This window comes from Pristiophorus japonicus, chromosome 12 (assembly GCF_044704955.1).
Source record: "Pristiophorus japonicus isolate sPriJap1 chromosome 12, sPriJap1.hap1, whole genome shotgun sequence".
NCBI classification, from domain to species: domain Eukaryota; kingdom Metazoa; phylum Chordata; class Chondrichthyes; family Pristiophoridae; genus Pristiophorus; species Pristiophorus japonicus.
The window spans coordinates 121239625-121267123 of NC_091988.1; the positions used below are offsets into that span (position 1 = coordinate 121239625).

Sequence of the window (27499 nt, forward strand, 5' to 3'; positions counted from 1 at the left end):
ACTAATATATACATATACTTATATATACACACACTATATATATATACTATATATATACACACACTATATATATATACACTATATATAACACACACACTATATATATACACACTATATATATACACACTATATATATCCACTATATATATACACACACTATATATACACTATATATATACACTATATATATACACTATATATATATACACACACAAATATATACACACACACTATATATACACACACACTATATATATACACTATATATACACACTATATATACATATACACACACTATATATACACACTATATATACATATACACACACTATATATACATATACACACACACTATATATATATATATATACACTTATATATACACACTATATAAATATACTATACATATATATATATACATACACATATATATAAATAAATAAATGTATATAAAATATATATACAAATATACAAAAATATATAATCAATGAAGTGAGGGTCTGGGCCTTCTATTAAATATCCGTAAGACAAAGGTTCTCCACCAACCTGCTCCTGCCACACTGTACTGCTCCCAGATTATCAAGATCTATGACGAGACCTTGGACAATGTGGACCAGCTCCCATACCTTGGGAGCCGACTATCAGCGAGGACAGACATCGACGACGAAGTCAAATACTGCCTTCAGTGTGCCAGCGCAGCCTTCAGCCGCCTGAGGAAGAGTGTGTTTGAAGACCAGGATCTCAAGGCTGGCACCAAGCTGGTGTTCTCCAGAGCAGTAGTGATATCCGCCTCTTATATGCTTCAGAAACATGGACTATGTACAGTAGGCACTTCAAAGCACTGGAGAAGTACCACCAATGTTGCCTCTGCAAAATCCTGCAACTTCATTGGCAGAATAGCGTTCTCTCACAGGCAAACATCCCCAGCGTTGAGGCATTGACCTCACTCGATCAGCTCCGATGGATGAGCCACATTGCCCGCATGCCCGATTCCAGACTCCCAAAACAAGCACTCTACTCCAAGCTCTGTCACAGCAAGCGAGGGCAGAGAAAACGCTTCAAGGACATCCTCAAAGCTTCCTTGAAAAAATTTAACATCCCCACCGACTCTTGGGAATCCCTGGCCCAAGACCGCTCAAAGTGGAGGAGATGCATCCAAGAAAACCCCGAGCACCTCGACTCTCTTCACCGGGAGCATGTGGAAGCCAAGCACAAACAGCGGAAGAAGCGTATGACAAACCAAGCACCCGACCCACCCGTCCCTCCAACCACCGTCTGCCCCACATGTGACAGAGACTGTCGGTCCCGCATTGGGCTCATCAGACACCCTAGAATTCATTCCACCTGATAACTTAGTTTTAATGTGGAAGCAAGTCTTCCTCGATTTCGAGGGACAGCCAAAGAAGAATGCTGATATTCTCTGTGTATTGAACGTTGAAAATCTCTCTATATATTTAATGCTGATATTGGCTGTGTGTATGTACTGTTGACAATCTCTCTACATTAATGGGGTCACTCCCTCCATATTTGAGAGGGGGGGCATTCTCCCGCCCTCTACATCCGAGGGGGACATCCCCGCCCTCTACATCCGAGGGGGACATTCCCGCCCTCTACATTCGAGGGGGACATTCCCGCCCTCTACATTCGAGGGGGACATTCCCGCCCTCTACATTCGAGGGGGACATTCCCGCCCTCTACATTCGAGGGAGACATTCCCGCTCTCTATATTTGAGGGAGACATTCCCGCTCTCTCTATTTGAGGGGGACATTCCCTCTCTCTCTATTTGAGGGGGACATTCCCTCAGCGCAGGGGCATGTTTACAGATACTCACGTCTCCCATCCACAGGATGCCCATGACGGTGCTCGGGGTCCGGTTGGCCGCCATGGTTGCGGCGGGGCTGGGGGCCGGAGCCGGGGCGGGAGGAGGGGGTGCCGGGCTGGGCTGTGCGGGGAGGCTGGGTGGCGGGCCGGTGGCGATGCAGCGGCGGCTCCCGCTCGGAGGGTGTCCCCGGCGCCGCATCAGTGACTCCGGGCCCGGGACCGATGGGCGGAGCTCGTCATCCGGTCGCGCCGCCCGCAGCTCAGGACCCCTCCTCCCCGTGTCGCGGCCTCATGACGTGTCGGCGGCACCGCCACAGGGAGAGGAGGAGGCAGGGGCCTGGTACAGGCCGGGGACTGGGAGAGGGAGAGACCGGGGCCCAGCCACCATGAGCCGCCAGGAACAGGACGATCCGTACCTGGTGGAGGAGCCGAGTGACGAGGAGGATCCGGCTTCAAGGTGAGTGAGCGGCTCCCATTCACCCTCCTGAACCCTTGCTAACTTTAACAAACCTCCATTGACTCTCCCCTTGGCCTTCTCTGCCCACAGAGAAAGACTTGTATTTCTGTCGCCGCTTTCACCCTCAGGACGTCCCAAAGCGCTTTACAGACTATGAAGTCAATTTTGTCGTGTAGTCACTTAATGAACGAAGCACAGCAGCCAATGTGTGCACAGCAAGATCCCACACACAGCAACGCAATATTGACCAGATAATCTTTTTGAGATGTTGATTGAGGGATTGTCCAGGACACCGAGAGCACGTCCCTTCTCTTTGCCATAGGTTCAAGTTATTTCAGTCAACAATGTAGTGTGGTATTGAAGTCATGTGTAGGCTTTATATTTTCTCTCTATATTTGAGGGGGGGGCATTCTCTCTCTATATTTGAGGGGGAATTCCCTCTCTCGCAACGAGCCGAAGGTGGGCAGAGGAAACGTTACAAGGACACCCTCAAAGTCTCCCTGATAAAGTGCAACATCCCCACTGACACCTGGGAGTCCCTGGCCAAAGACCGCCCGAAGTGGAGGAAGTGCATCCGGGAGGGCGCTGAGCACCTCGAGTCTCGTCGCCGAGAGCATGCAGAAACCATGCGCAGGCAGCGAAAGGAGCGTGCGGCAAACCTTTCCCACTTTCCCTTTCCTTCAACAACTGTCTGTCCCACCCGTGACAGGGACTGTGGTTCTCGTATTGGACTGTTCAGCCACCTAAGGACTCATTTTTAGAGTGGAAGCAAGCCTTCCTCGATTCCAAGGGACTGCCTATGAATGAATGAGGCTAGGCACAGTTGTGGAAAGCAGGTCTGGCCTTACCTGAAGGGCATTAGCAAACCACTTAGGTTTTTACAACAATCCAAAAGCTTTTGTGGTTCTGCTGCCACTCCAGGTGTATTAAATTTAGTTTCCTGACTTGCCATGTTGGAATGTGAACTCAGTTTTGATATCATCGACCTGATACGCTAACGCTGTTTCTCCACAGATGCTGCCTGACCTGCTGAGTATTTCCAACATTTTCTGTTTTTACTTTAAATCTATGCCCCTGGGCTTTAGACCTCTGCTAAGGGAGAAAGGTCCTTCCTATCCACTCTATCTAGACCCCTCATAATTTTATACACCTCAATTAAATTTCCCCACAGCCTCCTCTGTCCAAAGGAAACAACCCCAGTCTATCCAGTCTTTCTTCAGCTAAAATTCTGGTCACGAAAGTCAAAGCCCATGGGATCCAGGACAAAGTGGCAAGTTTGATCCAAAATTGGCTCCGAGGCAGGAAGCAAATCATCATCATCATCATCATCATAGGCAGTCCCTCGGAATCGAGGGAGACTTGCTTCCACTCTTAGCATGAATTCTTAGGTGACTGAACAGTCCAATACGAGAACCACAGTCCCTGTCACATGTGGGACAGACAATCGTTGAGAGAAGGGGTGGGTGGGACTGGTTTGCCGCACGTTCTTTCCGCAACCTGCGCTTGATTTCTGCATGCTCTCGGCGTTGAGACTCGAGGTGCTCAGCGCCCTTCCGGATGCTCTTCCTCCGCTTAGGGCGGTCTTTGGCCAGAGACTCCCAGGTGTCAAGTGGGGATGTTGCACTTTATCAGGGAGGCTTTGAGGGTGTCCTTGTAATGTTTCGTTTGCTGTGGACGAGTCCTGAGTAGAGCGCTTTCTTTGGGAGTTTCATGTCTGGCATGCGAACTATATGGGCTGCCCAGCAGAGCTGATCAAGTGTGGTCAGTGCTTCAATGCTGGGGATGTTGGCCTGGTCGAGGGCGCTAATATTGGTGCGTCTGTCCTCCCAGGGGATTTGTAGGATCTTGCGGAGACATCGTTGGTGGTTTTTCTCCAGCAACTTGAGGTGTCTACTGTACATGGTCTATGTTTCTGAGCCATACAGGAGGATGGGTATTACTACAGCCCTGTAGACCATGAGCTTGGTGACAGTTTTGAGGGCCTGATCTTCAAACATTCTTTTCTTCAGGCGGCCGAAGGCTGCACTGGCACACTGGAGGCAGTTTTGGATCTCGTCAATGCCTGCTCTTGTTGATAGGATGCTCCCAAGATATGGAAATGGTCCACGTTGTCCAGGGCTGCGCCATGGATCTTGATGACGGGGGCAGTGCTGTGCGGCGAGGACAAGCTGGTGGAAGCAAAGGATAATGGTTGATGGGTGTTATTGTGACTGGAAGGCTGTACCCAATGGGATTCCGCAGGGCTCATTGAAACATAGAAACATAGAAAATAGGTGCAGGAGTAGGCCATTCGGCCCTTCTAGCCTGCACCACCATTCAATGAGTTCATGGCTGAACATTCAACTTCAGTACCCCATTCCTGCTTTCTCGCCATACCCCTTGATCCCCCGAGTAGTAAGGACCTCATCTAACTCCTTTTTGAATATATTTAGTGAATTGGCCTCAACAACTTTCTGTGGTAGAGAATTCCACAGGTTCACCACTCTCTGGGTGAAGAAGTTCCTCTGCATCTCGGTCCTAAATGGCTTACCCCTTATCCTTAGACTGTGACCTCTGGTTCTGGACTTCCCCAACATTGGGAACATTCTTCCTGCATCTAACCTGTCTAACCCCGTCAGAATTTTAAATGTTTCTATGAGGTCCCCTCTCATTCTTCTGAACTCCAGTGAATACAAGTGCTGGGTCCCTTGCTTTTTGTGGTATATATCAATGACTTGGACTTGAATGTTGGGGGTATGATTAAGAAGTTTGCAGATGACACTAAAATAGGCTGTGTGATTGATAATGAAGAAAAAAGCTGGAAGATATCAATATATTGGTCAGGTGGGCAGAACAGTGGCAAATGGAATTCAATCCGGATAAGTGTGAGGCAATGCATTTGGGGGGGGTCTAACTAGGCAAGGGAATACACATTAAATGGTACGACACTGAAAAGTGTAGAGGAACAAAAGGACATTGAAGAGCCCTGAAGGTAGAAGGATGCTAGTTAAGGTGGTTAAGAAGACATATGGAATACTTGCCTTTATTAGTCGATGCATGAAATACAAGAGCATGGAGATTGTGCTTGAACTGGTTAGGCCGCAGCTGGAGTGCTGTGTCACCACATTACAGGAAAGATGTGATTGCACTGGAAAGGTGCAGAAGAGATTTACAAGAATGTTGCCTGGACTGGAGAATTTTGGCAATGAGGAAAGATTGGAGATGCTGGGTCTGTTTTCTTTGGAACAGAGGAGACTGAGGGGAGACCTGATTTGAGGTGTATAAAATTGAGAGTCCTGGATAGAGTGGATAGGAAGGACCTGTTTCCCTTGGCAGAGAGGTCAACAACCAGGGGACATAGATTTAAAGTAATTGGGCGGGGAGGGGGGGAGGATTAGAGGAGATATATGGGGATATTTCTTCACCCAGAGGGTGGTGGGGTCTGGAACTCACTGCCTGAGAGAGTGGTAGAGGCAGAAACCCTCACCACATTAAAAAAATACTTGGATGTGCATTTGAAGTGCCGTAACCTGCAGGGCCACGGACCAAGAGCTGGAAAGTGGGATTAGGCTGGATAGCTCTTGGTCGGCCGGCACGGACACGATGGGCCGAAATGGCCTCCTTTTGTGCTGTAAATTTCTATGAATTCTCTAGTGATGGCAACATCCTCGTAAGTGCCCTCTCTACTCTCTTTTTCTCTAGTGCAATCATATCTTTCCTGTACTGTGATCAGAACTGTATGCAGTACTCTAGCTGTGGCCTAACTAGTGTTTTGTACAGTTCTAGCATAACCTCCCTGCTCTTGTATTCTATGCCTCGGCTAATAAAGGCAAGTATTCCGTATGCCACCTTAACCACCTTATCGACCTGTCCTGCTACCTTCAGGGATCTGTGGACATGCACTCCAAGATCCCTTTGTTCCTCTATACTTCTCAGCATCCTACCACATATTGTGTATTCCCTTGCCTTGTTAGCCCTCCCCAAATGCATTACCTCACACTTCTCCAGATTGAATTCCAATTACCACTGTTCTGCCCACCGGACCAGTCCACTGCCAATTTTTGTATTATCTGCAAAGTTCTTAGACTTGAATGTAGGGGACATGATTATCATTGATATGTACCACAAAAAGCAAGGGATCTAGTCCTGAACCCTGCAGAACCCCACTGGAAACAACCTTCCAGTCACAAGAACATCCATCGACCATTACCCTTTGCTTTCTGCCTCTGAGCCAATTTTGGATCCAACTTGCCACTTTCCCTTGAATCCCATGCGCTTTTACTTTTGTGACCAGTCTGCCACGTGGGACCTTGTCAAAGGCCTTGCTAAAATCCATGTATAGAGTACATCAAACACACTACCCTCATTGACCCTCCTTGTTACCTCCTCCAAAACTTCGATCAAGTTAGTCAGACACGACCTTCCCTTAACAGATCCGTGCTGACTGTCCTTGATTAATCCGTGTCTTTCTGAATGATGATTAATACCATCGCGCTGAATTTTTTCCCACCACCGAGGTTAGGCTGACTGGCCTGTAATTACTCGGTCTATCCCTTTTTAAACATCAGGTTCTGTTCAGAACAAATTCCTTTTCTGTAGTTATCTCTATAAATGTTGTATATCCTGCTCGAGTACATCTACACTCGCTTCCACCATCATTTGTAAAAATAAACATAAACTATTTACTTAAAATATCTCCAATATACCTTCATCCTCCAGAACTAGATTCCCCCTTCATCTCTCAGCAGTCTTATCCCCTCTCTAACAATTTTTTTAGTTGCTTATAAAAGGGATTACTGTATCCTTTTGTATTAGCTGTGCATCTTTTTACATATTTCTCTTTAGCCCTTCTTATTTCCCCTTACACTTCCTGCTGCACTTTCTACATTCCTCATGATCTTCAGTAATGTTAGCCCTAGTTTTATCATCTCTTTATCCGCAGAACTATATTCTTTGATGTAGCCCCTTTCCGTCTTATAGGAATCTATCAATTTTGTATCCTATTGGACGATTCCCTGTTACTGATTCATAGTACTGTTTGCTAAATGTTCTGCCCAGTTATTTTGGGCCAGAACCAGTCTTATCTTGCTTTTTCCAGTTCAACACCTTTCTCTTTGACTCTTCATTATCCTTCTCTATTCTTACATTCAACCTAATGTAAACTATGAAGTGTTTTAAAAGGGTGAATAGGGAAAGGCTATTACCTCTGATTGGGGAGTCAGTGACAAGGCTTCATCAATGGGAAGAGAGATTAAAAGAAATTCCTTTACACAGAAGGTTGTTGGAGCCTGAAATAGTTTTCTTCGGGGAGTAGTTGAGGCTGAGACCATTGAAACTTCTAAAGGAAAAGTAGGTAAAGATTTGAAGCAGAGAAAGGTACAGGGCTATGGGGCAGAGAGCGGACCAGTGGGATTAATTTTAGATTACTCTAGAAAAATATTAGCACAGGCGCGATGAGCTGAATGACTTTCTTCTGCACTGTAAATGTCTGTGGTTCTATAGTTGGCGTAGTCCCTTACTCTCCCAGCCTTGCTCATGTCTCTCGTCCCACAGATTAGTTGTCCCTCGAGTCCCCTAACTCTCCAAATCTAGCTTTTCCCTTTAGCCCAATAACTCTCCCAGGCTGGGGCCTAAACGTACTATCAACTGGCATTTGCTCACCAATAACCTGCTCACCGATGCTCAGTTTGGGTTCCGCCAGGACCACTCGGCTCCAGACCTCATTACAGCCTTGGTACTGAAGTTGAATGTTCAGCCATGAACTCATTGAATGGCGGTGCAGGCTAGAAGGGCCGAATGGCCTACTCCTGCACCTATTTTCTATGTTTCTATGTTTCTATGGACAAAAGAGCTGAATTCCAGAGGTGAGGTGAGAGTGCCTGCCCTCGACATCAAGGCAGCATTTGACCGAGTGTGGCATCAAGTCAATGGGAATCGGGCAAAACTCTCCACTGGCTGGACTCATACTCAGCACAAAGCAAGATGGTTGTGCTTATCTGAGGCCAATCATCACAGCCCCAGGACATCGCTGCAGGGAGTTCCTCAGGACAGTGTCCTAGGCCCAAACATCTTCAGCTGCTTCATCAATGACCTTCCTCCATCATAAGGTCAGAAGTGGGGATGTTCGCTGATGATTGCACAGTGTTCAGTTCCATTCGCAATTCCTCAGATAATGGAGCAGTCCATACCCACATGCAGCAAGACCTGGACAACATTCAGGCTTGGGCTGATAAGTGGCAAGTAACATTTACAGCACACAAATGCCAGACAATGATCATCTCTAACAAGCGAGAGTCTAATCACTTCCCCTTGACATTCAATGGCATTATCATTACTGAATCCCCCCACCATCAACATCCTGGGGGTCACCATTGACCAGAAACTTAACTGGACCGGTCATGTAAATACTGTGGTTGCAAGAGCAGGTCAGGGGCTGGGTATTCTGCGGCGAGTGTCTCACCTCCTGACTCCCCAAAGCCTTTCCACCATCTACAAGGCACAAGTCAGGAGTGTGATGTAATACTCTCCACTTGCCTGGATGAGGGCAGCTCCAACAACACTCAAGAAGCTCGACACCATCCAGGACAAAGCAGCCCACTTGATCGACACCTTCAACATTCACTCCCTCCACCACCGGCGCCCCCTGGCTGCAGTGTGTACCATCTACAAGATGCACTGCAGCAACTCGCCAAGGCTTCTTCGCCAGCACCTCCCAAACCCGCAACCTCTCCACCTAGAAAGGACAAGGGCAGCAGGTGCATGGGAACACCATCACCTCCAAGTTCCCCTCCAAATCACACACCATCCTGACTTGGAAATATATCGGCCGTTCCTTCATCGTTGCTCAGTCAAAATCCTGGAACTCACTCCCTAACAGCACTGTGGGAGCACCTTCACCACACGGACTGCCGCGGTTCAAGAAGGTGGCTCACCACCACCTTCTCGAGGGCAATTAGGGATGGGCAATAAATGCTGGCCTTGCCAGCGACGCCCACATCCCGAGAATGAATTTTTAAAGAAGTCTGCCTGTGCTCCTGATGTGTGTTATTATCCGCCTCATTGTTTGCTACATTTCTGAATTTTGTGTCATCTGCAAATCGTGCCCTGTACACCCAAGTCCAGGTCATTAATATCATCATCATCATAGGCCGTCCCTCGAAGCGAGGATGACTTGCTTCCACGCCAAAAAAGGATGAGTTCACAGGTGTTTCAATGAAGGACCTAATATTCCAGATCCCGAACTACACCCTGAAGGGTGGAAGATGCCTGTGGTTGGATTGTTTTAACGTGAGGTTGCCGTTGCACACCAGCCACCACACAGGCTTGATAGAGCAAGGTCTTGGTCCAGTGGCAAGGGTTAACCAGGACGACTGGAGACCTGCTCTGCTGCACAGACCTAGTGCGCACACATATCGCAGTGTGGGCTGGGCCATGCTGCCCCTGGGCCCTCGGCTCTTCTGGCCCCGAACTCTCGCCTCTCCCGGGCCCCGATCACATCCCTCTACAATCTCTCGCCGCTCCTTCACCCCAACTTCGCCACTCCTGCTGCTCCTGCCCGCGCTCCAATCACCGACCTGGACCTTGATGATGTCACTCTTCGCTGCCGTTGCCCACCTGCACCAACTTGCGCTGTACCTTGCCGTGGCATGCCGCCACGCTGCCTATGGCCACTGCTAGCTGCTCTTTTTATGGCTCTGACCTGCCGCTGATGGTCTCTCGCAGGTCAGGGCTGCCACGATATATATCCTAATACTGACCCCAGGGGAACATCGCAGAATATTTCCCTCCAGTCTGAAAAACAACTATTCACGACTCCTCTCTGCTTCCTACCCCTTAGCCAAATTCGTAACCGTCCCTTTAATCCCATGGGCTCTTTTATTTTGCTAACCAGTCTAACCAAGCCATGGGGTAAGTATAAACTGGATTATTTTGGCAAATATCTGTGATTTTCAACGTGATTTACCTCTGGCATTAGTCAATATTTTCATGTCCTACCTTCCTCATCGCCATTGTACCACCAAGATTGCCACTCCGGGGGGATTTCCCCTATTTGATGCTATATTTTTTTGCGGCCACACACTGTAATTGTTCCCCACCCATATTCCCAGTACAGGTAGGGCGATAGTTGGAGGTAAGCTCTGAATATATTCTTGCTTCCTCCAGCTCTGAAGACGAGTTAGACATTCTCCTCCATGGCACGCCTGAACGCAAACGCAAACTGATCAAGGAATACTTAACGGGGGAAAGCGAGTCCAGCGATGATGAATTTGAGAAAGAGATGGCAGCAGAGCTGGATTCCACCATGAAGGTCATCGAGGGCAGTTGGGCATTAGCAGCTGAAGGTATTTCAATGCTTTTCCGTCATTCCCGTGCCTCCAGTTTTACTCTCTGGTTTTAATAAATTAAACTCCGGAGGTGGTTATTTTTTCGAGCGAGTATTTAAGTGGATTTCTGGTGAGCCACTGACCTTTCACCTGTGTGACTTCCAGTATGCTGTGTATCCGAACTCTCAACTCTGACCTCGTGAGCGCGGACCCGCTGAACAAAACTCCCAAACTGCACACAATCTGAATCCACACAGATGGCTAATGTAGAAAATTTCACAATAACTGCTGCTTCTCAGAGGGAACTTTACTCTGTATCGAACCCCGTGCTGTACCTGCCCTGGGAGTGTTTGATGGGACAGTGTAGAGGGAGCTTCAGTCTATATCTAACCCGTGCTGTACCTGCCCTGGGAGTGTTTGATGGAACAGTGTAGAGGGAGCTTTACTCTGTATCTAACCCCGTGCTGTACCTGCCCTGGGAGTGTTTGATGGGACAGTGCAGAGGGAGCTTTACTTTGTATCTAACCCGTACTGTACCTGCCCTGGGAGTGTTTGATGGAACAGTGTAGAGGGAGCTTTACTCTGTATCTAACCCCGTGCTGTACCTGCCCTGGGAGTGTTTGATATTCACAGGAGTTCCTCGCACCAACAGTTCATGCCTTGATGAGTATAATTTTCATGCAGAAAAGCAATGTTAACCTGCTGTTGTCACTCTGATCTTTCATCTTGTCAGGTGCTTCCTCCAGTATGGGAAACTGTGGGTCCCGAGCTGTTCCCGAGCCGCAGTACTACGACGCGGTGTACTTCGACTCAGACTCTGAGGCTGAAGATGAGCAGGGTAAGATTCCGCTGGTTCTGCTGCCTTCCCTGCAATTGGAAGATCCTCAAACTCAGGGACCTGCACAATGCAGACTGTGTTTCAGGGCTGTGTCCCTGTGCCCCCGTCCCTCCCGCTCCCTGTGGTCGAGGTCGGGGTCTCCGTGCCCCCCCGGGGTCAGGGTCTCCATGCCCCCCCGGGGTCCCGGTCCCTGTGGCCCCCCCCGGGGTCCCTGTGCCCCCCCAGGGATCGGGGTCCCTGTGCCCCCCCCCCCAGGGGTCGGGGTCCCTGTCCCCCCCCCCCCGGGGTCGGGGTCCCACACAACGGTCAGGACTCGGACCCAGTTCGAGGTCTTGCTCCCAAGCCTCTGCCAGTGCCAGTGCTGCTGTGAGCACTCGGGTTGTGCCGAAGTGACTCGGAGAATTGGCCCGCCTCTTTGTTCACCATCTTGTGAGCAGTGCCTGGTCCCAACTCCATGCTCTCCCGAGGGAAGGAATTCTATACACCTGAAGCATTTGGTAAGCCCAACCGGAATAACCCGTCTTTACGTTTCAAGAAATATGCTGGCCAGAAGTGTTCAGTTTTTGTTGCCCAGCAGAGGCCCTGGAGCAAAGTCTCTCTCCCTGCAATCGATGCTCCAGCCACATCTCGACGAGAGTCTGAAACAGCGACTTGATCGGAAACAACGTGAGCTACAATTTTGGAGGGACCGAGAGGTGCTGTGGAGCCACAAGCCGTTGGCAAACCACAACCTCAGCCTTTCTAATCCCCCCCCCACAGTGCTCAAAACCACGCAGGGCTTTCCATGTGGATAATGCGGGTGTGACTGTCGTAATTTACTGAATCCACAGAACACGAGTCCAAATCCCACCGTGGCAGTTTGAGAATTTAAATTAAAAACCTAATGAGTTCACTGATGTCCTTTAGGAGGAGTGGGTGAAGGCGGTGGTGTAAATTCCTGGATTCTTTTACCTCAATCTGGTTCAATAAAATTACTGAGTCGAATACCTCGTGCTTTGAACAAAGCAGTCTTTATTACCGGCCAGTAAGACCTATCGGACAGAAGATATACTCTCTGGATAGAGCGTACACACTCCCTACGGATAGGTGAAGTTACATCGTAAAGCGTTAACAGTTATACAGTTTTGAAATCAGATAACAAAATACAAATGGATTGACAGTCTAACTCAGCCACTCATTAGTCAATCTATATGAGATGTTCTTCTTGAAAGCTCAAGCATTGCCTCTAAATGTTTCAATCTAATGGTGTGACTATTAACTGAGACCTTGCAATTCTGCAGATATATTTCATGTTACAATTAGATATTATTGGCAGGATTAGTGACTTGAAACCTTGTTAGCTATGCTGATGTTGCACTATTTGCAATCTGACATTCTCCCAGCTATTCTTCCATGGCTTATACATTTTTATATATCCCGTTTACCTTACTGTCCTTAATTCCATATATTCCGTTCAGATATCCACATCCCCCCTTTTATCATTCTATGATAACATTTAGGATCATTCTATGAGTATTGCATTCATCCGTTCGCACTCCCTTTCCAGAATCATATTATTGTTGAGTAGTTCTCTAGTTTGTTGGATCATAACCCGGGAAGCCTTGACCACAAGAGGGTCTGCTAACCTTGTCATTACTTTACAGCAGAGGTTAAGGCAACCAACAATCAAACAGCAGGTAATTATTATTACGATGAGAACAATTGCCCCATGTATTAGATAGGATCTCCAAGATCCACCCAGAAACCAATCAAACCTGCCTAGTTTTTTTGCTGGTGTGGATAACTTCTTCACCTCCCTCCTTATGTGATCGGCAAGGTGGGTTATGTTTTCTGAACTATCAGGAATGTAAGTGCAACATTCAGATCCCATCAGGGCACACGTTCCCCCTTTCTCAGCTAACAGGTAATCGAGGGCCATTCGGTTTTGTAAGGTCCTTATCGCTACCATTTCAGCTGTGATGCCCTCCAGAGCCTCAGCAGTGCGCAAAGGAATTCCCCCTTTGGAATGTATAGGGATATGTGAACACACCCAGCATCTAGTGCAGTGCCCCTTTTCCGCATAAACGTAAGATATATACAAAAAGGTGTTTACATGGAGCTCTCGCCTTTGTCTTGCTTCCCGTGCGCCAAAACTGTCATATCAACACTATTATGCAGACAGTGGCATACAGACACAGTCTCATCTTATAAATAGTCCAATTATTTAGCTGATAAAAAGAGTTCTGTTTTCCCGTTTCCCTTATTCAGGTCTCCGTCAGTGTATTTGGCTGTCTTACGGGTAAAAGTTCAAACTGATCCTCCTTCAACTGCCTTGTTCAGCTATGGGGAAGAGGAGATCTGGAACAGAAACAGGAATTAGACTAACCAGCAAAATTTGTTTAAATGGTGATGAGCTTGCAGTGGTGCAGGTGAACCCAGGCACTTTTCCCCTCAACCTTGGCTGCAGTGGGGGTAGTGAGTGACACCTAAAAAAAAAAGCCCCTCCCATTGTGGCTCTAATCCCTTCCGAATCCATACTTCCCTGGTGCCACGAGGGACAATTCGGGTAAAACTGGGAGGTCGAGGTGAGCATCTTGAACCTGGTTGTGAACTAGTCGCAGAGCCTGAGTCAGAGAAAGAACATAGGTGGTCATCAGTCTAGCTGAGATCTCATATCTAGGAACAATTTCCCTCATTAGCACCTTAACAACAGTCTGAGTCTTATTGTCCAGGTTAGGGTAGGCTTCAATCCATCTGCTAAACACATCTACTATTACTAACACATATCTGTAACACTGAACTTTTTGCAACTCAATGTAGTCCAACTGAAATGTCTCAAAGGGACCTTCGGGTAGGGGCGTTTTACCCCAATCACAGGGGACTCCCTTCCCTGGATTATGTTGCTGGCCAACCAGGCAACGACTACTGATGTTCTGGGTGAGCGCCTGGAGTCTAGGGTGCCACCAAGTAGCCAAAAGCGTATCACTTGTTGCCCTTGCTCCACAATGAGTAGCAAAATGCAGACATTCTATAACCCATGAGGCCAACTCGTCAGACATGCAAGTCTGTTCCGCGGGAGTGGTCCAGAGTTTAGAAACATTGTCATAAGTACATGCATAATATCTTTTTCAGGAGCGTCCTCCTGTGCTTTTATAACATCTTGGATGGTTGGCATTGGTTTTTCCGAGGCTAACTTATCCTTCGCAGGATTTTTAGTCTGACTCATAATTTTGGGCACTACCATCTGTTGGTCACGAGAGGCCTGTTTGGCCTCTTGGTCAGGACAACGATTCCCTATATCAACCAGAGAATTTCCGGTAGTATGGGCGGTACATTTGACAATGGCAATGCGTTTGGGGAACATGAGGGCTTGCAACAAATCAGATACTAACTGTTTATGAGATATCTCATTCCCCTGTGAGGTTAGGAATCCTCTATTTTCCATAATTGTCCGAAATCATGGACCACCCCAAAGACATACCTAGAATCGGTGTAGACATTGACTTTGAGATCTTTGGCCAAGATACAGGCTCGGGTGAGGGCGAATAGTTCAGCTTGTTGGGCAGAATAGGCGGTTTCAAAGCGGCAGATTCCAAGACCTGATTCTCCTGGTTTACTATGGCGTATCCTGAGATTCGTGTATCTTCTGGATTAATAGAAGTACTTCCGTCAACATACATAAACAATCATGACTGGGTTCTTCCTCATCTTGGGGTGGCTCAGTAAGAATACAGTCTGGATCTTCCATTGGTACATCAACTAAATCTTCCCTGACTGATGTGGCCTCTTAAATTAAAGATAAGAAATCATGACTGGGTTCTTCCTCATCTTGGGGTGGCTCAGTAAGAAAACAGGCCGGATTAATTGCAGTACAGTGCCGAAAGGTCAGTTTAGAATTGCCTGTGATTTCAGTGGGTTCTGTCGGATTGCCCTGCACTGGGATCTCAATCGGATCAATGGGAGTATAACCCACTTGGGAGGGGTTCTCTGCCCACACATGAGGATCCACATAGTCAGGTATGCCGGAGCCAGTATGATGCTGTAGAGTCGTTAAGACCTTCTCGGGGTCCCCATGAAATTGGACTGTTCGGCCATGTTTTACAATTTGCACATCCCGGCTGGTAGGGTCAGCCTCATCTATGGCCTTGCGTACCATAACTCCCAAATCTTTAGCATGGTGAGGGGCTAATACTTCACGAGCAATATGCGGTGCCATTGTTAGGGGCTGTTTCCACAGATTCTTATCCACTTCCACAAAATCTGCCTCTCTTTCCAGTCCAGTCACTCTAGCCCTTAATAGAATTCCCTTCACTTCCCCTTCGTGATCCTGATAAAAGTTCTGCAGGTCCTGATTCTTTCCACTGGGATCGTATGCTAGGGTCACGTGATAGGGTGCCTGCGGCAGGTCCAGAGACCACCACTGAGGGGTTCTAGTGGTATAATACTGCCGCTTAAGGGTTTCCTGTTTTACAATAATCCCATCATCTCCACACTCCAAATGCAACTGGAATTTGCAAAGGAGGCCTCTAGCCATCAAGTTACAGTCCAGATTGGTTGTGATAACAACTCGATGTTCCACCGATTCTTCCTGGTAACCCATTTTAACCGGTTCTGACACTGGGAATGTCGAGATTTGTCCCAAGAATCCTGAAAGTTCCTGTGCTTCAGTAGAGGCAGGGAGTTTAAGCTTTGATTGTACAGAAGACATGAAGGCTCCCGTATCTATCAAAAAGGGTTGCCACTCATTCAGAATGGGTTCGTCGTCCGGGGAGGATCCCTGCACAATCAAGCTGCGTAGTCAATCGGGGGACAATTGACCAAATGGGTTGTTTCTGGGAGAAGTTAGTGTAAGATCCTCCTCTCTCCCCTTGCCCCCCTTCTCTTCCTCCTCTTCCTTTTCCATGCTGACGGTAGGGGCAATTTTTATTCCAATGTCCTTCCTGCCCACAATTAAAACAATCAATTCCTCTTACCCAGTCCCGGCCTCTTCCCATACCATGCCGGGGACAATAGGGAGGTTTATTAGCAGGGCTCGGGCCGTTTGGTTGTTTAGTATAACCGTATCCTTGCTTATCCATCCAATCCTGTATGCAACACTACGGTTCTATTGATCCTTCCTCCCGAGATGGCTCTTCCTTTCTAGTCACGTATTCAATCTTGACCTGGGTTGGGGGCGCACCTCCCCCCTCCCCTTTCTTTTCCTGCCAATAATATCTAACTGTCCTCTCCATCTGTCCGGATAACGTGAGCAATCAAATAGTTGTTTGAAGATCACAGACATCTATAGAGAGGTGGTCTGCAGCTTGTTGTGCATCAGGGTTTGGCATTGGTCTGACAGGGAATTGGTGTCGGGACTTTGGGATCTTGGAAATCATTTCTAGGCCGGAGGATGTTTCAGAGCTGTCTGACTGCTTGACAGTTCTGCGTCTCGATCGGCGGGGGTGTTTGCTATGTCTTTCATAACTTGGACTGGTAGATTGACTAGAAGATTTACGGGACTGTTTGTGATGTCGAGATAGTTCTGCCCTTTCGAGTGTAAGATCTGGTCCTTTCGGCTATATTGCTTGTAAACTGGGGATCCGAATCGCTATCAGAGGATGAGGAGTCAGTTCGGGTTTGTTGCTTTGGTGGTATGGGGTTGTTCCCAACTCCTCTCGCCGGAGTGTAAGGTGGAGGGTGTTGGGAAGAGGACTGGAGCAAGAGGCCAGGGGGTGTGGGAGGTGCCGTTGGGCGCTGAGTCAGTGGCCACTCATCAATTTCATCATCAGCCTCGACTAACACAATGCCATTTTAACTCGTAGTTGATCAATACCTTTCTCAGAGGTCCCAGAGGATCTCTTAGCAAGTTTCTCTTTGTGCGCACATTCTTTCTTTAAGACGTCTACAGTTTTAACATGTGTTCCCTCTGTCAATGAAAGTCCTAATTTAATAGCATTTGTTTGCCAATTTGACAGAAGTGATGCATCTTTTAATTTCTGACAATAATGTCGCCAGGTTGCAATTACATTTTTATCCCCTTTTCCTCGTCCCCTTCTCCAAATTAATCCCTGTGCTTTTTTTGCTACCTCTACGCTTCTAGTGCTACCTAGAGGCCACTGGTCATCCCCTAATAATTTATTCAGGGCTCCTGATAATTTTCTAAAGTCTTCAGCTCTTTCAGGGAATTCCTCACATAACTTTTGTAGCGGACTATCCGCATCCGTGGTTTTATCTAACTGATTACCCATTTTCACGCTGCTCCTCGTATTACTGTGTCGCTACGCGTTCGTGTCGTCGTGCAATTTAAACAAACTTAAAAATAGACACAGACTTTACAGAAACTAACACTGACTTTAACTAACTCCAAATAACCAAACTTTACTAATGCTAACACTTACCCACGTCGCCGCACGGTTCGCATCGCCGCGCGATTTAGGATACTAAAACTACCACGTCGCCACGCAGTTCACGTCGCCGCGTAATCCGCGTTGCCTCGCAGTTCACATCGCCGCGCAATCCGCGTCGACCCGTGGCTCGCGTCGCCGCGCGAGTTAAGATACTTAAAACTTTAAAAGATAAACAAGGACGTCTAACACTTACCCGCGTCGCCGCGGGGTTCGCGTCGCCGCGCGATTTCAATACAAGATAGACAAAGACTTCTAACACTTACCCGCGTCGCCGCGCGGTTCGCGTCGCCGCGCGATTTCAATACTTAAAACTTTACTTAAAACTCTAAACACTTAAGACTTACAAAGACTTACTGACATTAGCACTGACTTTCGTGATTCGCGTTGCTGCGCCTCTACGTCACTACGCGTTGGCGTCACTGCGCGTCTACGTCACTGCGCGTTTACGTACTGCACGTCTACGTCACTGCGCGTTCGCTTCCCTGCGCGTTCGCTTCGGCCCTTCTCTCGGCCGCACGCTCGCGCCGCTGCGCGTCTCGCGTTGTTTGTGCGTCTGCGCGTTCGCGTCGGCCCTACCTTCCGAGTTGCTGCGGGGGTTTTTTTTTAAAATTCAATCAGAGCCTAGACGGGCCAAGTGATATTCAAGGTCGACGTCGTACCTGAGTTGAACACCTATCCTCTATTTAAATCCCCATTTTATTCCCTGTGAGCCTAATTTTCTAAAGTCTTATGAGCCTTAATTAATTTCTTTTAGTCTCCAAATTTCCCTATCCTTTCGCGTTACTGCGCAGTTTAAATCCAATCAGTCAATGAAAGCCCTAATTTAATGACGTTTTTCTGCCAACTGGACAGGAGTGATTTATTTTTTTTTTTGCAGTGGAATTTTTTTCATAATTTAAAATCTCAGAACATTTTTTTTTTAGCACCTATTTAGTACGTAACTTTTTTTTTATAACTAGAGAGAAGTCTGGCACGTAGGCTGTGGACTGCTTTTCGTTATCTCAATTGTTCCAGCCTCAAGGTCGTGTTATTTAATATAATTTTTTTTTTTAATCCATCTCAGTTGTTTTGCTGTGCCTTCTCTGAATGTTTTCTTTCAACAAGTTTTTCTTTCTTTTTTTTTAACCACCGGGACCATGTAATTTTTTCTTTTTTTTTAACAAACCTATCCTTTGTGCATTTCCTGGCTCCGTAACTTATCATCCGAATATACGTAATTCAATAAGGTTCACACTCTTAAACTTCCCACATACAGGACAACACTACGAAGGGTTAAAACAAACTTTCATTCTGTTTGAGATAAAACAAACCACAACTCCCCAGCTTTTTTTTTTACAGTAAAAATCACAGAAGCATTTCTCATTTAAACAGACATTCACAAGAGTCTCTTTCTTTTCTTTCCTATTTATTTTTGGATCCATGATTGATCCATCCCTATCTAGCTCTAACTATCTTTCCAAGTCGCCGCTTGGTTTGCGTCATCGCACAATTTCCCTATCTCTATCCCTATTCTAAGTTTGAAAGGTATTCACCAGATTGTCCTGGATCTCGTTCAGACACTACCTGAGAACCAGCGAGTGGCTAAACTTTCCTCAGACTTTTGAAACCGGGGGAAACTGGAGCAGTATTGAAATCATACTCACTCCAGTGGCCACTTTCCCCTCGTCTCGTCCAAGGCTAGTCTGGCTCTTAATTCGCAAGTTTTCGGCAGTCGTCCGTTGAGATCCCACTTCTGACACCAAATGTAAATTCCTGGATTCTTTTACCTCAATCTGGTTCAGTAAAATTACTGAGTCGAATACCTCTTGTGCTTTGAACAAAGTAGTCTTTATTACCGGCCAGTAAGACCTATCAGACAGAAGATATACTCTCTGGATAGAGCGTACACACTCCCTACGGATAGGTGAAGTTACATCGTAAAGCGTTAACAGTTATACAGTTTTGAAATCAGATAACAAAATACAAATGGATTGACAGTCTAACTCAGCCACTCATTAGTCAATCTATATGAGATGTTCTTCTTGAAAGCTCAAGCATTGCCTCTAAATATTTCAATCTAATGGTGTGACTATTAACTGAGACCTTGTAATTCTGCAGATGTATTTCATGTTACAATTAGATATTATTGGCAGGATTAGTGACTTGAAACCTTGAGAAAGACTGTTAGCTATGCTGATGTTGCACTATTTGCAATCTGACATTCTCCCAGCTATTCTTCCATGGCTTATACATTTTCATATATCCCGTTTACCTTAATGTCCTTAATTCCATATATTCCATTCAGATATCTACAGTGGGGGGGCGGGGGGATGGAGCCTGTCGTCCTTTCACAGTCTGGCCTCCACATGACTTCAGTCCCATGACACACCAATGTGCTTAATTTGTCACTGCCCTTTGAGTGGCCTCGCAAGCCACTCTGTTGTATCAACATGCTACAGGTACAAAGAAGGCCCACCCCCACATTCTCGTGGGAGATAGGGATGAGCAATAAATGCCCAGTGCCAAGAATGGATAATAATCCCAAAATTTACTCTTTCTACAAAAATGGGAGTCAAAAGTTCTGCATCATCTTTCTTTTGTAAATGAGAGGATTGCTTTGGAGTGAAGGCAATCCCCTAGCCTTCCCTTCTCTGCAATTCAGGAATGAATTTAATGTTGAAGCTGGTTTTGGTCGACTGCTGTTTGACTAATGGGTGAATGGGCTCACCTTCACTCAGCCCCATTAAACCTTGCCCTAATCCTTGCAGAAGGATGCGATTCAAGGAAGAAACGGAAGAAAAGGCAGAAGGTTCTGACAAACGATGAGCTGTTGTATGATCCAGATCAGGATGACCGCGACCAGGCTTGGGTCGACATGCAGAGGAGAGGGTGAGTGTACCGTTTCTCTTTGCTTCGCCTTTCTCCCGGTGACTCGGCAGCTGAGCTCTATCAGCAAGAGGCTGGAGTGAGTGCCTGAGCTCCTGGGATGCTTGAACGCACAGTACTGGCTTACAGTGCTTCGTGCCAAACAGCAAGCTGTGAAGATTTACCAGACCTGCCTCAGTTCCTAATCTAACTTTGATAAGAACATAAGAATTAGGAGCAGGAGTCAGCCATTTGACCCCTCGAGCCTGCTCCGCCATTCATGGCGAGTCTGAAACTAACCCCCGTAGTTCTAGATTCCCCCACGAGGGGAAACATCTCTGCATCTACCCTGTCGAGCCTCCTCACAATCTTAGGTATTTCAGTAAGATCATTCTTCTAAACTCCAATGAGTATAGGCCCAACCTGCTCAATCTTTCTTCATAAGCCAACCCGCTCAATCTTTCTTCATAAGCCAACCCCTTCATCTCAGGAATCAACCGCATGAACTTTCTCTGAACAGCCTCCAATGCAAGTATATCCTTCCTTAAATACGGAGACCAAAACTGTACGCAGTACTCTAGGTGTGGCCTCACCAATACCCTGTACAGTTGTAGCAGGACTACTCTGCTTTTATATTCCATCCCCCTTGCAATAAAGGCCAACATTCCATTTGCCTTCCTGATCACGTGCTTGTACCTGCATACTATCCTTTTGCGTTTCATGCACAAGGACCCCCAGATTCCTCTGTACCGCAGCATTTTGTAATCTCTCCCCATTTAAATAATTTGCTTTTTTATTTTTCCTAGCAAAGTGGATAACCTCAAATTTTCCCACATTATACTCCCGTCTGCCAATTTTTTACCCACGCGCTTAGCCTATCTATATTCCTTTGCAGATTCTCCCCACAACTTGCTATCTGTATCATCAGCAATTTTGGCTACATTAGACTTGTTGACAGTAGGACAGTTCTTGGCTTCCATCCTCACTGCCCAAGGTCTCCTTAGTAAAATTAACTTCTTTTGGTGATTTCAATGGTGCCAGCTCATTAGGGTTTTGGAATACGTTTTCTACCTGCACAGTGTTTTAGAATGGGATGTTCCCATCCTGGGTTTGGGATCCCAGTCGGTTGCTAGTTTTTGTGAAGGGGTATTATTCTGGGCAGCTCAGCCTGTAGCTGAAGGAAGGGGGGAAATTGGTTGAGACTCGGACACTATCTTCCCTGTGCTTTCGGGGATAAGCTGGGGTGGTTGGAAGGCAAGTTGAGGACAGTGGAGGGACACTTGGGCAATGGGCAAGGACGAGGATGGAAGCTAAAGAAACACCAGTCCCCAGGAGCCTGTGGCATGACACAGGGGTCCGAGTCTCAAAACTACAGAGGATACAAGATGTGGTGCTCACAGTTTGCTTTATGATCCCAAATCATGTGGCCTCACCAGTCTATAAAATTGTCTGTCACTGGTCGAAAAGATCTGAGGCGGTACATTTTGTTTAAAAAAAAATCAAAGTAATAATTGTACTTTGTCTGGGGAAAGCTGGGTGTGGAAGAGCAGAGGGATTTGGGGATTCAGGGTCAGATTAAAAGTAGAACCTCAAGTGTATCATAGAGAAAGATAATGGAATAAAATGTTATGGCAAGAGGTATAGAATACTAGGTGGAGGAGGTGCATCCGGGAAGGCACTGAGCACCTCAAGTCTCGTTGCTGAGAGCATGCAGAAACCAAGCACAGGCAGTGGAAAGAGCGTGTGGCAAACCAGACTCCCCACCTACCCTTTCCTTCAACCTGTGACGGGGACTGTGGTTCCCTATTGGACTGTTCCGTCACCTGAGAACTCACTTAGAGTGGAAGCAAGTCTTCCTCGATTCCGAGAGACTGCCTGTGATGATGAGAATATCACTCGGAGTTACTCGACCAGTCAGTTTGCCGACACCGACATGTTGCAGGCGTACCGGTATAACACACTGTGACTTAGAACTCACAAGATGGCCACAGCTACATTGGTAACGCTTGACTCCTCAACATTCAGACGGAAGACTTGAAGCCTTGAGAGACCTCCTCAAAAGCCCTGTGGTAACTCTTTAGAGGCAGTGGTGGTCACCCAGCCTATTTTGAATTACTCGGCCAATCATTTAGTCAATATCGAAATATTGCCCAGTGGCACCGCCTGGAGGTACAACTCACTGTGACTTAGAACTCACAAAATGCCACAGCTTCTTTGTAACCCTAAACTCTCCAAAGTGAGTCATAGTTACTCCTGCCTCTTCTATTTATGGCCCCCACAAGTGGAAACATAGAAACATAGAAAATAGGTGCAGGAGTAGGCCATTCGGCCCTTCGAGCCTGCACCACCATTCAATAAGATCATGGCTGATCATTCCCTCAGTACCCCTTTCCTGCTTTCTCTCTATACCCCTTGATCCCCTTAGCCATAAGGGCCATATCTAACTCCCTCTTGAATATATCCAATGATCTGGTATCAACAACTCTCTGCGGCAGTGAATTCCATAGGTTAACAACTCCGAGTGAAGAAGTTTCTCCTCATCTCAGTCCTAAATGGCTTACCCCTTTTCCTAAGACTATGTCCCCCTGGTTCTGGACTTCCCCAACATCGGGAACATTCTTCCCGCATCTAACCTGTCGAGTCCCGTCAGAATCTTATACGTTTCTATGAGATCCCCTCTCATCCTTCTGAACTCCAGTGAATAAAGGCCCAATTGATCCAGTCTCTCCTCATATGACAGTCCAGCCATCCCTGGAATCAGTCTGGTGAACCTTCGCTGCACTCCCCCAAAGCAAGAACGTCCTTCCTCAGATTAGGAGACCAAAACTGTACACAATATTCCAGGTGAGGCCTCACTAAGGCCCTGTACAACTGCAGTAAGACCTCCCTGCTCCTATATTCAAATCCTCTAGCTATGAAGGCCAACATACCATTTACCTTCTTCACTGCCCACTTTCAGTGACTGATGAACAATGACACCCAGGTCTCGTTGCAGCTCGCCTTTTCCTAATCTACCGCCATCCAGATAATATTCTGCCTTCGTGTTTTTGCCCCCAAATTGGATAACCTCACATTTATCCACATTATACTGCATCTGCCATGCATTTGCCCACTCACCTAACCTGTCCAAGTCACCCTGCAGCCTCTTAGCGTCCTCCTCACAGCTCACACCGCCACCCAGTTTAGTGTCATCCGCAAACTTGGAGATATTACACTCAATTCCTTCATATAAATCGTTAATGTATATTGTAAAGAGCTGGGGTCCCAGCACTGAGCCCTGTGGCACTCCACTAGTCACTGCCTGCCATTCTGAAAAGGACCCGTTTATCCCGAATCTCTGCTTCCTGTCTGCCAACCAGTTCTCTAACCACGTCAGTACATTACCCCCAATACCATGTGCTTTGATTTTGCACACCAAACATCATCTCTACGTCTACCCTGTCAAATCCTTTAATAATTACATCGGATACACGGCTCAAAAACATTCAGCCCAACCAGTCCATGCTGGCATTTATGCTCCACTCGAGCCTCCTATCGTCTTTCCTCATCTAATGATATCAGCATAACTCTCTATTCCCTTCTCTCTCATATGCTTGTCTAGCCTCCTCTTAAATGCATCTATACCATTCGCTTCAACCACTCCTTGTGGTGGCGAGTTCCACATTCTCATCACAGAAAAAGTTTCTTCTGAATTCCTTATTGAATTTCTTGGTGACTACCTTATATTGATGGTCTCTAGATTGGCTCTTCTCCGCAAGTGGAAAAACTCTCTCTGTATCTACTCTGTCACAACCTTTCATAATTTTAAAGACCTCTATTAGGTCATGCTTTGAGAAAAGAGACCCAGCCTGTTCATCCTTTCCCAATGGGTATACCCTCGCAGTTCTGGTATCATCCTTGAAATCTTTTTGCACCCTCTCCAGTGCCTCTAAATCCTTTTTATAATATGGCGACCAGAACTGTACACAGCACTCCAAGTGTGGTCTAACCAAAGTTTGATACAAGTTTAGCAGAACTTCTCCACTTCTCAATTCTATCCCTCTAGAAATAAACCCGAGTACTTGGTTTGTTTTTTTATGGTCTTATTAACCTGCATCACTACTTCCTTTAACCCCCTACTCTCTCGTTCTGTTTTGTAGCCAGCTTACTGTCCATTCTGCTACTTGTCCCCTGACTCCATGTGTTCTGACTTTAGGCACGAGTTACTGTGCAGTACTTTTTGAAGATCCAAATATATTCCATCTGCTGCATTACCTTTATCTACCCTTTCTGTTCCAGAATATGGAATGGCAAATCGATATAAAACTTCTAAGATCTAACTCCCAATATTATTCTTTTGCAGGTATCGTGGGCTTAATAACCATTCAAACCAGTCAGAGACCACCCCTGTTCCCACCAGCGATGCGGTTCTGAACTGTCCAGCCTGTATGACCACCCTGTGCCTGGACTGCCAACGGTAAGCAGTAACCATCAGCCAGTGTGCAGGTGCGAGGTCTGTCCTGGAGCTGGTGAGAATGCCCCAGGTTCGGGCCCTGGGTTTGATGTGGTTTGCGTAACTGGGGAAGGGGTGGGTGGGATAGGGTTTGTATGACCGGGGGATTGATGGGGTTTGTGGTTGGGTGGGGGGGGGGGCAGTTTGATGGGGTTTGTGTGACTGGGGGGTGGGGGGCGGGGAGGGGAGGGTTGTGTGACTGGGGGGTGGGGGGGGGGGGGGGTTGTGTGACCAGGAAGTTAATGGGGTTTGTGGTTGGTGGGGGAGGGGAGGGGAGGTTTGATGGGATTTGTGTGACTGGGGAGGGGGGGGGATTGTGTGACTGGGAGGTGATGGGTGGCGGGGGGGGGGGGGGGAAGGGGGAGGGGGGGGTTGTGTGACCGGGGAGTTGATGGGGTTTGTGTGACTGGGGGAGTGGTGGGTGGGAGGGGTTTGTATGACCGGGGAGTTGATGGGGTTTGTGTGACTGGGGGAGTGGTGGGTGGGAGGGGTTTGTATGACCGGGGAGTTGATGGGGTTTGTGTGACTGGGGGAGTGGTGGGTGGGATGGGGTTTGTGTGACTGGGGGGGAGGGGGGGTTTGTGTGACTGGGGGGGTTGGCGAGGTGGGGTTTGTGTGAGTGGGGGGGGGAGGGAGGGAGTGGTGGGTGGGGATTGTAGTTTGCACCATATCAGTGGGACTGGCTTGTTGGACCAGCTGGTCTCCTGTCGATTGTGAGTGTAAAGTTCGCTCAATGTATCACCAGGTGGAGATAGATGAGGACCATGGTGGGACGTTCTGAGAACTGCTCCCAATGCTTTTGGCTTCAAGTTTTTCATGTTTATATATCCGCTGGCCTCCCCTCCAGTCTCAGGATGGCGCCCTCTACACCACAAGAGGCTGGAGACCTTTTCCAAGCTTGAGGGCTGAATGGCCTGCTCCTGTGTTCCATCCCAGGGCGTTTTGAGTGTGATTGCTAGTTTCATGCTCTGGTGCCGTGCCCTTGAACTGGGTGGTGATTGCACCAGCTCAGTGACACAGGCCTGAGAGGGAAGCACTGAAATTAGATATAAACCACTTCCCTCTTTGGTGTAGTAATGGTGTCCCCTTTATATTGTTCCTCCAGGCACGACTTGTACAAAGAGCAGTACAGGGCTATGTTTGTGATGAATTGTATCATTAACAGAGGAGAAGTTCTCAAATACCAGGAGCCAGTAAACAGGAAGAGAAGGAGCAGGAACAAGCGGCTAAAAGGTCTAGCAGGAGAGATCTCGCCTGGCTCACAGCAGGATGCGGAGAAAGACGAGATGTATCATCCAGTGCGCTGTGCAGAGTGTTCAGTGGAAGTGGCCATGTTTGACAAGGATGAAGTGTATCATTTCTTTAATGTTCTAGCCAGCCACTGTTAAATCTGATCACGTTTCTGTTTTGTTACGAGGTAACAAATTCTGCTTGCTAATTTTTTTACGTAATTCTCACATTAACTATTGTAAAAGTGGATTCTGTGAGCCCACTCTCTGCTGAGATGGAACAATGAGCGATAAAGACCGGCTTATTGCTCAACTGTCCTGACATTAAATAGTACCATTTGATCTCCTAATGTGTGTAACTGAGCCATTGGGCGCAGAGGGTCCCAAGTGTGACTCCTGGTCTGTGCTGAGTTATCTCAGCAAGGCAGCAGTCGGAGTATTGCTGCAGTCGTCGGGTTCCCACTCCTGCATGAGACCACTTTCGGGTCCTCGCTGTGCTGCCCTCAGTTGCCCCACTGGCCAGTCTGGCATGGAAGGAACATCCGTGTTAAATACTGAGCACCTCAGCCTTCCCTCCCCATGGGTCTGTGACCTGACATCAATCCCAGCACCAGGGACGGGGCTGTGTCCCAGCACCAGGGACGAGAGGACGGAACAATAATTTTAAAACATGATCCTTTATTCTGTAAATATCAACTTACTGTGCTCCTTGTACTCTTAAAGATATGACTAAATAAATAATTTTGCTGTTTAATGGGATGAATGTAGCTATTGTCTTCAGAGAGAAAACAAACCTATACAAGCATTGTAATGTATTTGCTTCATGGGTTCTTTGCTTAAGAATTGATAGTAACACATTGCTATTAAGAACTAGTTGGTTTATTAACACATGTTTAACAATCTTACTACACCTTATCAGTTCAACTATTTTAGTTGTGCACTTTAAATAAATGCCCCCTGCAAGGGGGTCACACTCCAAACTAATTTTTTTTCCAGTGCCCCTTTTTTGGGGGGGTGGAGGATTTTAGGGCACTAAAAACAGAAATTATACAAGTGCCCCCTGGCTAAAAGAGGGGGAGGGGGGGCACTAAAACCATCAAATTAAACTTTAGACATAAAATCAAACTAAAATTTGGTTGCCGGGGGTGA

At 47.1% G+C, this 27499-nt stretch overlaps 2 protein-coding genes across 2 annotated transcripts in view; one reads left to right on the plus strand and one right to left on the minus strand.

Annotated features, from left to right (window-relative positions):
- Window positions 1-2099, minus strand: part of LOC139277441 (tRNA selenocysteine 1-associated protein 1-like) — a 65454-nt gene extending 63355 nt beyond the window's left edge. Inside the window, exon 1 of the mRNA XM_070895898.1 lies at window positions 1833-2099. Within this exon, the coding sequence (XP_070751999.1) occupies window positions 1833-2021 (189 nt within the window). The 5' untranslated portion in view covers window positions 2022-2099. The remainder of the gene's footprint in view (window positions 1-1832) is intronic.
- On the plus strand, window positions 2083-27334 carry eapp (e2f-associated phosphoprotein). Its single transcript, XM_070895897.1, has 6 exons — window positions 2083-2279; window positions 10422-10600; window positions 11316-11420; window positions 20533-20653; window positions 24972-25085; window positions 26227-27334. The coding sequence occupies exons 1-6, from the start codon at window positions 2209-2211 to the stop codon at window positions 26507-26509; spliced, it is 873 nt and encodes a 290-aa protein (XP_070751998.1). The 5' UTR covers window positions 2083-2208; the 3' UTR covers window positions 26510-27334.
- Window positions 27335-27499: the final 165 nt, after the last annotated feature.

Excerpts from the sequence above, each read along its gene's own strand:
- eapp (XM_070895897.1), top strand. The coding sequence starts at position 2,209 with ATGAGCCGCCAGGAACAGGACGATCCGTACCTGGTGGAGGAGCCGAGT. Across the intron at positions 2,280-10,421 it reads GAGGAGGATCCGGCTTCAAG|CTCTGAAGACGAGTTAGACA; the intron begins GTGAGTGAGCGG and ends TGCTTCCTCCAG. Across the intron at positions 25,086-26,226 it reads CTGTGCCTGGACTGCCAACG|GCACGACTTGTACAAAGAGC; the intron begins GTAAGCAGTAAC and ends TTGTTCCTCCAG.